The sequence below is a fragment of the Apteryx mantelli genome, chromosome 2 (genome assembly GCF_036417845.1).
Source record: "Apteryx mantelli isolate bAptMan1 chromosome 2, bAptMan1.hap1, whole genome shotgun sequence".
In the NCBI taxonomy this organism is placed as follows: domain Eukaryota; kingdom Metazoa; phylum Chordata; class Aves; order Apterygiformes; family Apterygidae; genus Apteryx; species Apteryx mantelli.
The window spans coordinates 25,945,956-25,958,442 of NC_089979.1; the positions used below are offsets into that span (position 1 = coordinate 25,945,956).

The window sequence follows — 12,487 nt, forward strand, 5'->3', positions numbered from 1 at the left end:
GTAGAATGGAGTAGACTAAGAATTGAAAATATCTATGCGTTCTAAAATAAATATACTAGAAAATAACTAATTTGCACTTGAGCTGCCAAATTCTGCATCTTTCCTGGGAAGAAGAATGGTAATTTAAGTAACTTAAGTAACTTAAACAACAAAAGAATGAGTGCGGTTTTAAAGGATAATATTGGCTAGAAACCTGTATTAAACAAGTCTTATTTGTGCTCCTAGTATTTCAGTATTAAACAAATATCCTGCACATGGCTATATTACTAGCTGCTGAATTGACTGTGTGAATTTTCCTCATGTTGGAAGAACTGGTTTCTGTCAGAGCTGCTGCTGTTACTTCTGAAGCCATGGAAGGATGATGGAAGCAGTTGCTGCTCACAGGGTTGCCACAGTCATGACTCTTGTTTCCCTGATAACAGCAGTTTAAGCATGGATCTCCTAGCCATGAAGGCAGCAGCCTTCTTGGTCTTGTTCTGTGGCGTCGTGTCTTGTAGTTGACTGCAGTTTTCTGCACTGAGCATCAGCAGATTTCTGAGCCCTCCTGGCTCCTTGCGTTACCTGCTAATGGCAACCAAATGGCACGGTATGGCAGATTTAAAGGATTGATTTAATGGCTGTTGCTGCTGCTTCTGGGAGTGTGTGGTGGGGGAAGGAGAAGGAAGAGGGAGGGGAGAGGCTACTAGTCTGTATAGTAAGGTAGGCTGCTCTGTTGAAAGACGGTTCCCCAAACCCTGTTCCACTTCTGTGGCTGCGGAGGTTGGATTACACTGTAGTATCTTAAACCGTAATACAAATTTAGATTGGATTTACTGGATTTACAACAGCTAGAAAAACCGTAACACTTGCTTTGTTTTCTCTCCTAATAAACACAGATCTTTGCTGTTTGGAGGTTTATGGATACATGTGGCTTTACTGACAGTAGCAATTTTTACTTTTACCTGGTTACCTCTAGTAGTTTTGGTAGTCTTGGTCATCTGCAGTTGTTCAGTCACAGCATCTCTAAGTTCCAGCTGATTTCCCCCCTCAGGGCAACTGCCGTCTTAACATTTACCAGCACGGTCCTGGTAATTATTGCATTTATTTTGGCATTGCTCCTTTTCCAAGAATCTAGTTCTCCTGGAAAGAAACAAGGCACAACACAAATAGTAGATATGAAAGTGCTCTGCTTTTAGTGTGATTTCCTCTGCACTACCTTCATGAAGCCAGTGGTTGCCTATAGGGTGTCCTTGCTTTTTTTCCAGATTTCTAGCTGCCCCCTTTTTTTTTTTAATGTTATCTTTTGATCTTTCATCACAGTTCTGTGTACCAAAATTTTCATGGTCCTATTATTTGGATCTCTTTGCACCTAAATGTCATATCCCTTCCCTTTTCCCCATTAATACCTACAAGAAATGTCAATAAGACATTCTTGGACTCGATTAAAAACTGACAAACTTTCCTGTGGAAGTAAACAAAGAATAGATATGTGAAGTATAAGTAAGCAAAAATTTCCTGAATTATCGTAAATCACATTTCCAAGAGGAGAGTTCTTATCCCTTATTTTCTGATTCCTCCCACCCCCCAGCACCTTGGGGAAGTCTGAAGATGCAGTTCTTCAAAGATACAACTTTATGCACCAGATTCAATGGGCTGATGATGTATGTAAAACTAACCATATATATATTAAGCACATAAACAGAGCTGAGTGCTCATATGGTAATCTCCTCAGAGCAGAGGCATTTTTATTCTTTCATAGATTGCTCATATTCAATTTAATGATTCTTTCATGATGAGTCATTAATGAGTGACGAGAAAAGGAGATTTTTTCAAAGGAAAAATAGCAATTATTGACTGACCTCTACTTGAAATTTGGTGGGAGTTCAGATCCTTAGGATCTGTACCTTTGAGCTTTGTCAAAGCCAGTGAGGTTAATTTGATCTAAACTTCCTAAATATGTTTCTCTAATTCAGCTGCAGGTTTAACATGTTCCTGCATGACTTACTTCAGCAGCCACCTTTGTTTATAATGTACTCAAAAATAAGATTGAAAACCCAACCCTCAACTTGCTGAAACCAACAAGTCTTTTTAGTTCAAATTTGTTGCATTTTGAGGCACATAGTTAGCCAATGACTGTGGGGGTAGACTGCCTTCTCACTTTTTCTTAGAAGCTTTTAATACAGTGGGTAGAAAGACTCATCTTATGCTTAGTGTGGCTGGATTCAAGCCCAGGAAAATTAAGACTTTCCCATCCTCAAATTCCAGGTCTTTGTTTTTTCTTGAAGCCTTCAACATTTTCTCATGGTGTTTCACAGAAGATAAAGTTGCAAAAACCAGCCTACTGAGGCCACTGCTTCTGACTTCGTTGTGCTTCGAGGACCAGCAATATTACTCGCTTGTAATGATGATCTTTTTTAATGTCCAGATGTAACAAAACAAGCTAATTGATTAAAAAACAATCAAAGTTATAAAGTTCCTAACATGTATGACCATACTCTTGCATTCTTTGCTTGAAATGGAGTTTTCTGCAGGATTTCTTCCTTTTGGATATTTGCTTGGTTTTGGCAATTATTTTTGTTCCTGTAGTAATGCATTTATTCCTGTTTTGCTGTGTAGGTTTGGATTTGATTGTTCCATTAAAACACCCAGTGTACTGAGAGTTTTAAAATTCCCCATTAATTCTCTAAGGCATATTTAATCTTGCAGTTTGCCTGCTTTGTTTTGTTTTCACGATTGTTTCAAGTAAATCTGTATTTTTCCAAAGTCCATGTCTGAATTAACACTCTACCAAGGTTCTTTTTCATCACTGACAATTTCAAATAAATACTGGATTTTTTCCTGAGGTAGGTATTGGTCTCAGCAGAACTGATGTTAAACAAACAAAAAAAATCCTATACAGAAGTCAGTTTGGAATGATTGTGCTGTTCCCTTCTGAACAGAAATAATTTTTCAGAAAGAGAAATTAAACTTTATTTTCTTTATTCTTGAAAAAGAAAGCTGGTGAATCTCAAAGTTCATTGTTTCCTCCCTTGAGGCGAATTGCATGATTAGTGGTATTTCCTGCAGATGAGGAGCAAAATTTAGTTGCAATTGCTGAAATTCACCTATGTAAGAGATCCCATAAGATGTCAGGTGGCCTTTAGTGAATTCTGCAGAAGGGGTTTCAAAGAGATCATTCTTGAAGTTGTTTTTGGAACAGAAATTTTCCAAACTGGGCTTTAATTATTATTTGTTAATAATAACAAATTTGATTCTATAGCACAAATAACTGTGTGTTGCTGTCTTAAGGCAAGAAATGGTGTCAGTGTGTATGAGCATGTGCTATGACTGCTTTTTCTTCTGTGTAGTAGGGACTTAAATCTTGCATTAAAATAAAAAAATTCCAAAACTGTAGTGGCTAATTTCCTTTTCCTTTCTTCTTCTCCCTGTGCTCCATTCTGAGGTTTGATATTTGTCATTAACTATTCAGACATTTTTTGTCTTACCCAAAAATATTTGCTTAAATGATGGTAAGAAAAAGGATGAAAATTGTAATGGAGATAAAGTGCTTGGTTCCTCCATTTTCTTTAACTTGATATGAAGGTTCAGATTAACTAAAAGTACGAAAGTATTGCGTGTGGGCAGATGAAACTAATGTTCCTGTCAAATATAAAATCAGCATATATTTTGTGTTTGCTAAAGAGGAAAGGTGTACACATGCTGACTGAAATTATTTAGGCATTTAAATTACGTTCAGGTTCTTGTAAGGCACAGTTTCTGGGTTCTAGTAGCAGGTTACTGGTTTTGTTATTTTGGAAAAAATGAACTAATCGTATTTTACTGTACAGGATATGAGTAATAACAAAAATTAAATTTTTGGAAACATTTTGCAGGTTCCAGCTTTGCAGTTGGGGACTCTATATAAACCTCTGGAGCCAGCTGTTCACCACTATATTCTTTCAATCACTCTGAGGTGTTGATTTTAAAAGAATGAGTTGCTGTTCCTAAAGTCTACACACTGAAAATATTTCATAGCAGGCCTGTGAACTTGCAGGGACTGGTTATATTGGTGCCTACGCATGGGTGTATAATAAGGACCAATGTTTTCATTCAAAAACAGTGCAGAAAACTATTTTCTTTAATGGTATGCCAGATTTATCCAAATATTTCAGCAAGTCTGTATTACAGTTTGTCGGCAAACTGGGTACAACCAAAATATATTTAAAAATCATTTAATTAGGACAGATTCATTTTCACTCCATGCTGCTACACAGCAAGACTTGCTTGTTCATATTTTCTTAAATTTATTCTGGAATTTGTCCAAGTTTAGCTTTAATGAGTAGCCTATCCCGCTGGTTACATTAGGATTTATTTTCCCCTGGAGAGGAGTGTTTAAATTGATAGTTTTTTAACCTGTTCAGTTAAATGGACATATGTTCAGAACTGCATCTTAACTCTTGAGCATAAAGATTTGAGAAATAATTATTTCTATTGTTGTTACAGTTTTAAAGTGCGGCTTTAAGTAGTGGTTTTAGACTCCAACTATGCGTCGTAACTGTTTTAATATGGTGATGAGTTTTGATATGAAGTCACATTCAGTTGCTTAACACAAATTTAATGATATGGTATTGAAACACAGATCTGACTTGGTTTACTGAAAAAAAATATTTGTACTTGTATTTTCACTTATTGCTTGAACATATCTCTTGGGTCATAAAACTTGGTTAAATATAGCTCAGTACCTTATTAATGATGGATTTTCCGTATTAACAGGTGCAGTTTGGTAGCAAACCTGTATTTTAAAGTTCTTTTAAATGCATTATTTGTATTTCAAAACTGTTATAATAAATTCTGAATTATAAATGCACTTTCATCACTAGCCAGGTCTAGTTAAAATTTCCTTTAAGCAACATTTGCTGCACACATGGTAAAATACATGCCCCCCCTCCATTTATGGCTTTGATTTTTTTTCTCTAAAAAAGGATTTATTTTCTTCAACTTCCCATTCCCCCAAAGTTATCTGAAAAGGAACAGTGCACTTTTTTCCTGTGGGATTATTAAAGTACAATAAGCTTAAAATTTGCATACCATTTAAAAAATTATTTCATACACTGTTATTACCCATGAGGGAATTTTTACACAAAACTTTTAAGTTTCAAATTTAGCATAGTTCAGTACAGTAGTTACAATACGTATTTCATGAATAGTCAAACTTGTAAAGCAAATTTTTTTCCACTGTCAGATTGTATGCTATTATCATAAGTCTTCAGAGAGCTCTCTACATGAACTTGTTAACACAAATGTGTTATTTTAGAGGAGAAAATTGTGCAACAGTGTTGGTCCTGAACTTTGCTGAAAAAGTTCTTCTACCTGCTCTCTCCCCTCCCAGTTGAACTTTAGGAAACCCACCTTTTGAAATCTTCTGACACGTTTTTCTGAAACGGTGTGTTAAAATGTATATTCATGTGATGTATTGAGAATATTGTGGAGGACTAAAAGATAGATGCATAAGTGTGGATGCGTAAGGAATGTTGAAACTATCTTCACTGCCAGTGAAGAGTGGACGGTAATGAAAAACTATGAAGGAAGTGCAATTGCAGAATCATTCTTCTCCTAGCAGATCTTTTCAGCTTTCAACACTTAGCATCTTAAGGACTTTCTTGAAGGTGAAGATACTCAAGCTAATATATAGTGAAGGGCACGAAGAAGTACATCCAGGCTGTGTAAAGAGCTGTCCTATAATGATCATATGTAGAGGAGCTAATCAGTGTGTCAGTGATTATATTTTGGAGATGCTAGAGAAAATAATGCTAAATAGCATGAAAAGTACATCTCAGTGATGGAGTGGGAGGTGATTAGGGCAAGGAAAATTGTGTTGAAAATATGCCATAGGAAAAGGCTGCAAACTGAAAATACTGAAGAGCCTTTGCAGTTTTGTTGAATGTAACAATTCAATCTATCGCTTAATTTCAGGCAATAGTGTATATATTAGGAAGAAGTAACTTATTGATATTACTATACTAGAGGTAGTATCTTGCTGTTGTTACTGGACTACATTGTCATAGAAGAATCTCTTTTCTAAGAGAAAGCCCTTTTCCTTTCCCCCTTCTCACCAGAAGATGATAGGGAAAAACAGCATTGAAAAAACATTAGCAGCTAATTAAAATCACTTAATGAGCTCTGTGTTAGCCAACTATGGAATAGAAATGTGGGCTTTTTGTTTGAATTTAGTTGTACAAATATTGGCTCTATGGGGGTTTTGATCACTCGATGTATCACATTTGGTTTAGTTATTCACTCTAACCCTATAAATAAAATATTTTCAGAAAATTCAGTTTTTGAACAGATTTATTCTGTGTTTCAGTAACTGCACAATTTAATAAGTAGCTTTTATTTTGGTGGGAGCACTTGGAAATTTTTTTAAATAAATATTTTAAAACCAAGATATATTAAGATAAAGATACAAGTTCGTTTCTCATATTTTACAGGAAGATACAAAATTTAAGCGTGTAGCAAAAGTCCTATATAGGGTGAATTTCATTGTAAGTAGGATAAGCTCTTATGAGGAGTTACTCTTTTTGAAAATCTGAAATTTTTAACAGATACGCAACTCTGTCTTTATAGGCTAACTGCTTATAGTCTGGTATTCTATGACTGAAGTTTTTAAATTGTTAGTTGTATGCACCAAAATGATGATTTTTTTTTTGTTTTGTTTTTCTCAATATTTTTAACAGGACCAAGCGAGCAAATGTTCCACTAACAGAATGCATATTTGAACTTCCTAATTTGACAGTTCAAGCAACTAGAGCTCAAACCCTTCTGCTTCAAACTATTTATCAGAGCTGGTGTCATCCTGCTGGAAATGTCAGTTCTGTGGTGGTAAATGAAGCTTTGCTGAATGAGGTTTTCCAAACTTCAGGTAAATATGTGATTGTTTTGGTTAAATATGTTAGATTAATGTCTTTATTATGATACAAAACACTGCTAGTGAATGTGCATACAACTCTATCCTTTAAATCCAGGTTTTTACTTGCAGTAGTTAACAGACAGAATGTTTTTGTGTGCATATGGGTATTTATAGTTTATGCTTAAAATCCAGGATGTAAGCTAAGCCACCAAGCTTCACTCCTTGGCACCAATTTCTGGATGCCTTTAATTTTCCCATACAGGATAATTTTTCCATACTTCCCTCATTTGAAGCATCCACCCTTGCTACCTTAGATGGTGTAATGTTGTAACTTAAGATCATTCAAAGGTGAAGGTGTTGGATGAAATAAAAAATACTGGATTATTAAGGGCTTTATTAATCAAGAACATCTTGTGGCATACAGAGGTGGAATTTTTTTTAAAGGGCTGCAGATGTTTCTAATCCAGTTTTGTAAATAAGTGTTTCTTAACTGTTTGGAAACTGCTGAAGATATGCAAGTCTCAGAGGTGATGATGTAAATAATAAAATTGGCTATGTGGTGTCCTTTTGCAAACATCCTAGGTTTTTAGGAAGAAAATAAGGATTTATTTAGCAAAACTGTTGATAAAATGATGAAGTTATCACCCATCTATAACATCTGCATACCTAAAAGTTCTATTGAATCTGGGTGTTGATTAGCTCATGTGACCTAAGTTAGGGCATGTTAGGTTTACTAAATCCACTATTATGGTAGCTTTAGTGAGAATGAGTATTTTCCAGTGTATTGAATGCTGGCAGGTTCTTTTCCCCCTTTCTTCTCCTTCCCTTTCTGGAATGAATTTGTTTGTTTTGGCTAAAGTTGGGAAGTAAAACAGTTTTGCTTCCCTTCTATTTTCCCTGTGTGGTATACAAAGCTATTTCATCATTGTGGGGTTTTAATTAGGAGGATGTGAAAAAGAGAGCTCATGAGTTTCTCTTCAGAAACAGAGACTGACTCTTGTATTAAGATGTCACTAACAGTATTGTATTATGCAGCTCTGGAAAAAAGGTGTAAAGCACGTGAGGCAGTAAAAGTTTGCCAGGCCTTTCATTCTAGAGGAGTCGTCCTTCTGACTTGGACTGTCTGACCTTCCAGGACAGTGGTTCATTTAGAATCAGCATTAACTGGTTCACTGAATTCCTCATTTTTCCAAGACTGAATAGAATAAAGACTCTCAGAATTGTGAAGAAGTTCCCAAATAAGAGCTTTAGAGCTTATAGCATCTTAACAGAAGACATCCGATAGCCAGGTCTTCTTGCTGTGGATTGGAGCAGTTTCTTCCTTATGATGTTATGATTTTTTAGAATTGTTTCTGATACTGTCAAGATTTTATCCAGGTTTCATAGCTTCTACATTTGATACTGAATTGTGCTTAAGCATTTTTCTTTTTTAAAGTTAAGATTCTAACTTAAATTCCTTTGTGAAAGCAACTCCAAAACTGAGAAATGTATGTGAGAAAATCTTAATTCTTGATTGTGAGATAGATGAATTGCCCAAAACATCTGAATCAGGCCCTTAAGGATTTTGTAATTTTCTGACTAGAAAGTATGTTAGTTCTTTGAGTTCTCTAGAATTCTTCAAGTTTTTTGGTGCAAATGCTCAGCTTTACTGCTGCACATAAACATCCAGTGATTTACTTTGTCTCATCCATCCAAGACTTGTTTGAACTTTTTTCTTGTTTTACAGGTTTTGTCAAAAAGAAAAAAAAGGGCAATGTTAGTGTATAATTTCTGTGTTGTTTCATGCAGTCAAACAGCAACAAATCAGAGACCTGGGGATGCAGTCAGGAGGCTACAATTACAGACTGATGTCCTTTAATTCCATATGGGGTTTTCTGAAAATGTAGGAGCTTGAGTATTGTGTCATCTAGCCCAGTCACCCGTTTAGCCCAGTATCTGCATCAGAGTGGCCACCAGTTAAATGTGTGTGGAAGCACATAGATATATGACAGATGTACAGTGAATTCTTCTTCTAATATGGTCTCTGCTTTTAGAAATCATACCTCCCTCCCTCCTTCCCATCAACTTTCTTCCTCCCATCAGCTAATAAGATTTATTGTTGGAACTTTTCACTACTAAAGACTAATAGACTAATACTAATAGATTTTGAGCAGCTTATTGGGGGATCACAGTCTTCAAGTGCATAAAGTGCATTCAGAGGAAGATAATATTTTTTTCACTGTATCTTTGTGCAGACTGCAATAATTTAGGTCCACTATTGTTTATCTATCATGAATAAATACATAGCAAGAATAACTGAGGTCCTTTGGGATCTCTATCATTGCCAGTTTTGGGGAATAGGTTACAAGAATAATTCATATATTATAAATTATGACTTGAGGCAGAATGGTAGATTACACTACCACTGGAGGTCTCTTTCAGTCCTGTTTTTCTCAGTCCTGTTCTCCTTTTCCAATTCTCTTTTCCTAAAGCTACATTTCTGCTGATCTGATAGTACAAAGTAACTTGCATTTTCATGTATGTAACCCTTGGAGTAGCTGTTTAAGAACTTCATTTTTCCTTCTGCAAAACAATTCTCTTCAGTCCTTGCTTGATTCTGTGTGTGTCACCTAAGGTTGAGACTGTGGTTTTATTTTCAAGTATTGCTACTTCTTAAGGCATTAGAATTATAATCTGTACCTTAGGTAAATGTGAAAATATAGTTATTCGAGATGGTCCCAGAGTTTGCACAGTTCTGAAGTAAGCTGTTCCATCATTGAACATGTTGCAGTCCTTCAAATCAATGAATTGTGATACAGCCTTGCTAACAAATGTATTTGCAGTAGAAATCTGGAACACACATTTTAAGTACTTACAATAAAGTAAATGAACATTATATTATACTTGTTTTGATCTTCTCTTGTTCATGGCTTAGTGCTTGACCTGGTAGATTTTATCCTTCTGTAATTCTAGTTCTTATTAACTAGATGAAGGCAGCTTTGAGTTCAAGGCTGATGAAATAATTGCAGTTAGCCATTTAGCCCTAATTCTTGACTTGGCTGATTTTGTAAGACTAGTATCTTTGGTTAGAGTACCTTTGTGTAAAATTCAGTATCATGCTTTACTGAAAATTCTCCTTGTACTCAGTTTCAGATTCCACATACTTTAACAACAAGTACATGTGTAACTCCTGAAAAAATTACTGGAACACAGAGAAGTTGAAATTTCGGCTTTTATTCTTCAGTGAAGTAACTGTGAGGATAATGTAGCCAGTAAGGAACTTCTCAGTTTCGTGATATTTTACAAATATTAAGCCAGGCACATCTGTAATCACTGCTATTCTTTGATTAATATTCAGCTTACTTTCTCCAAAGTAAAGCAACAGTTGATGAATTTTCAACTTTTTTCTATTTTTGTATTTGTATTGTAGTTGCATGATTTTACTAGGCACCACCTTTCTGCAATCACCAGTTACTCATCACAATCCCTCTTCTCTTCATTTCTATGTGTATGATAATCTTTGTAACCTTCACTGATTTGGTATTTTTTCCAATTTTTTAAATCTGGAAATCGATGCTGAATGAGCTGACTGATTTGTGTTTCCCTGTGTCCTCCTCTTGGAGGGGAGTTTTATGTTTGCCTTGTTCGTGGTCATCTGAAATCCATCTTAAGGATTACTTATATCCCCTTTTGGGGGGAGGCCTCACCTGGATGCAGCACATAGTTTGGGGCCTTCAAATTCAAGAGGGGATATAAGAAACTGGAGAGGGCCCAGTGGATGGTTGCCAAGCTGGTCAGGGACCAAGAGCATATTTACTTTGGAGGTATTTGAGGGAGCTGAACTTGGTTAGGTCTGGTGAAGAGGAAGCAAAGAGATGATTTAACAGCAGCCTGCAGATCTCTTTGAAGGACAGCTTCAAAGATGATGGAGCCAAGCTCTTCTTGATAATGCCAGATGATATAACAAGGGGTAAGCGCCACAAATTGTTGCTTGTAAGGTTCAGATTGAGCATTAGTGTGGCACTAGAAAAGACTGCCCAGAGATGCTGAGCAATGTGCCCTTGTGGCCAAGAAGGCCAATGGTATCCTGGGTTGCATCAGGAACAGTGGTGCCAGCAGGTCGAGGGAGGTGATCCTCCCCCTCTACTCAGCCCTGCTGAGGCCACAGCTGGAGTACTGCGTCCAGTGCTGGGCTCCCCAGTACAAGAGGAATGTGGCTACTACTGGAGCAAGTCCAGAGAAGGGCTACAAAGATGATGAGGGGACTGGAACATCTCTCTTATGAGGAAAGACTGAGAGAGCTGGGCCTGTTTAGCCTGGAGAAGAGAAGACTGAAAAAGGATCTCATCAATGTGTACAAATATCTAAAGGGAGAGTGTCAAGAGGATGGGACCAGACTCTTTTCAGTGGTGCCCAGCGACAGGACGCGAGGCAACGGGCACAAACTGAAACACAGGAAGTTCCATCTGAACATGAGGAAGTACTTTTTCACTGTGAGGGTGACAGAGCACTGGAACAGGTTGCCCAGAGAGGTTGTGGAGTCTCCTTCTCTGGAGATATTCAAAACGCGCCTGGATGCAATCCTGTGCAATGTGCTCTAGGTGACCCTGCTTGAGCAGGGGGGTTGGACTAGATGATCTCCAGAGGTCCCTTCCAACCTCAGCGATTCTGTGATTCTGTGATTCTGTGAATTATTACCCCGTCTTTGTAGGTTTTCAAGACTTAGCTAGACAAAGCCATAGCTTACCTTATATAGCGTCAGTGATGGACCTGCTTTGAGGGAGTGGTTAGACTAGATGACCTCCAGAGGTCCCATCCAAATAATGTTTTTGTGATTTGTATTATAGCCACTAGTGATTTTAAACGTTATTTGGCTAGTTACCAAGATACTCTAGATTTAATGTTTTCCTGTCCTTGTGGTGCTGTAGATCAATTGTTTTTTATTTTCTTGATCAACTTTATACAAATAACACTTTATTGTCTTTTATACCTCTTTCTATTTAAACTTAACTTTGTGTCTTGGCTTTTCCTGATTTTGTTTCTACATAATTGTAGTGTACTTCGAGAAATTCAAGCTCTCCTTACCTTCACTTTTCCCTGTTTGTCAGGGGATCTCTTTCTTGAAATTCATTGGTTCTATTTTGCTTTTATACCTCCTCTTCCTCTTCATTATAATAATAAACTCTGTGTCTCACGAGTATTGTCGCCCAAATTATCCTCTGCCTTTATGTTTGAAACTTCTCAAAGCTGTCTTCTTTTTGTCTGGTTAAGACAGACAGCTAGGTCTCTATCTAGATACTTATTCCCCTGTTAAAAAAATAAAACCCACCCAGACTTGATATTATTTTCAGAAAAGAAAGGCCTCATTTAGCTTGTCTTCCTACTTTTAATGGTCTATCATTATTCAGAGATTTCCAGCAAATCTAGTCTCAGCGATCTAGTCTGAAACGTGTTGCCATTTGCTTACATGCACAGTCAAGAGTGATGCAGGCTGTGTCTCTCTTACCAGTTTTTGTGTGGTGACTGACGAGTGTTACTGGGCTGAAACACTTGTTGCTGAGCTCCTTACGTCTCTATTGAGGCTTTGCGCCAGATGCTTTTTGGTCTGGTAGTGAGTGATGCACCTCCATAACGTACTGATTT

At 36.9% G+C, this 12,487-nt stretch overlaps 1 protein-coding gene across 1 annotated transcript in view; it reads left to right on the forward strand.

Moving 5' to 3' along the window:
• Positions 1-12,487, forward strand: part of VPS13B (vacuolar protein sorting 13 homolog B) — a 489,316-nt gene that overhangs the window by 111,097 nt on the left and 365,732 nt on the right. The window contains exon 17 of the mRNA XM_067290363.1: positions 6,693-6,877. Coding sequence (XP_067146464.1) covers positions 6,693-6,877 — 185 coding nt within the window. The remainder of the gene's footprint in view (positions 1-6,692; positions 6,878-12,487) is intronic.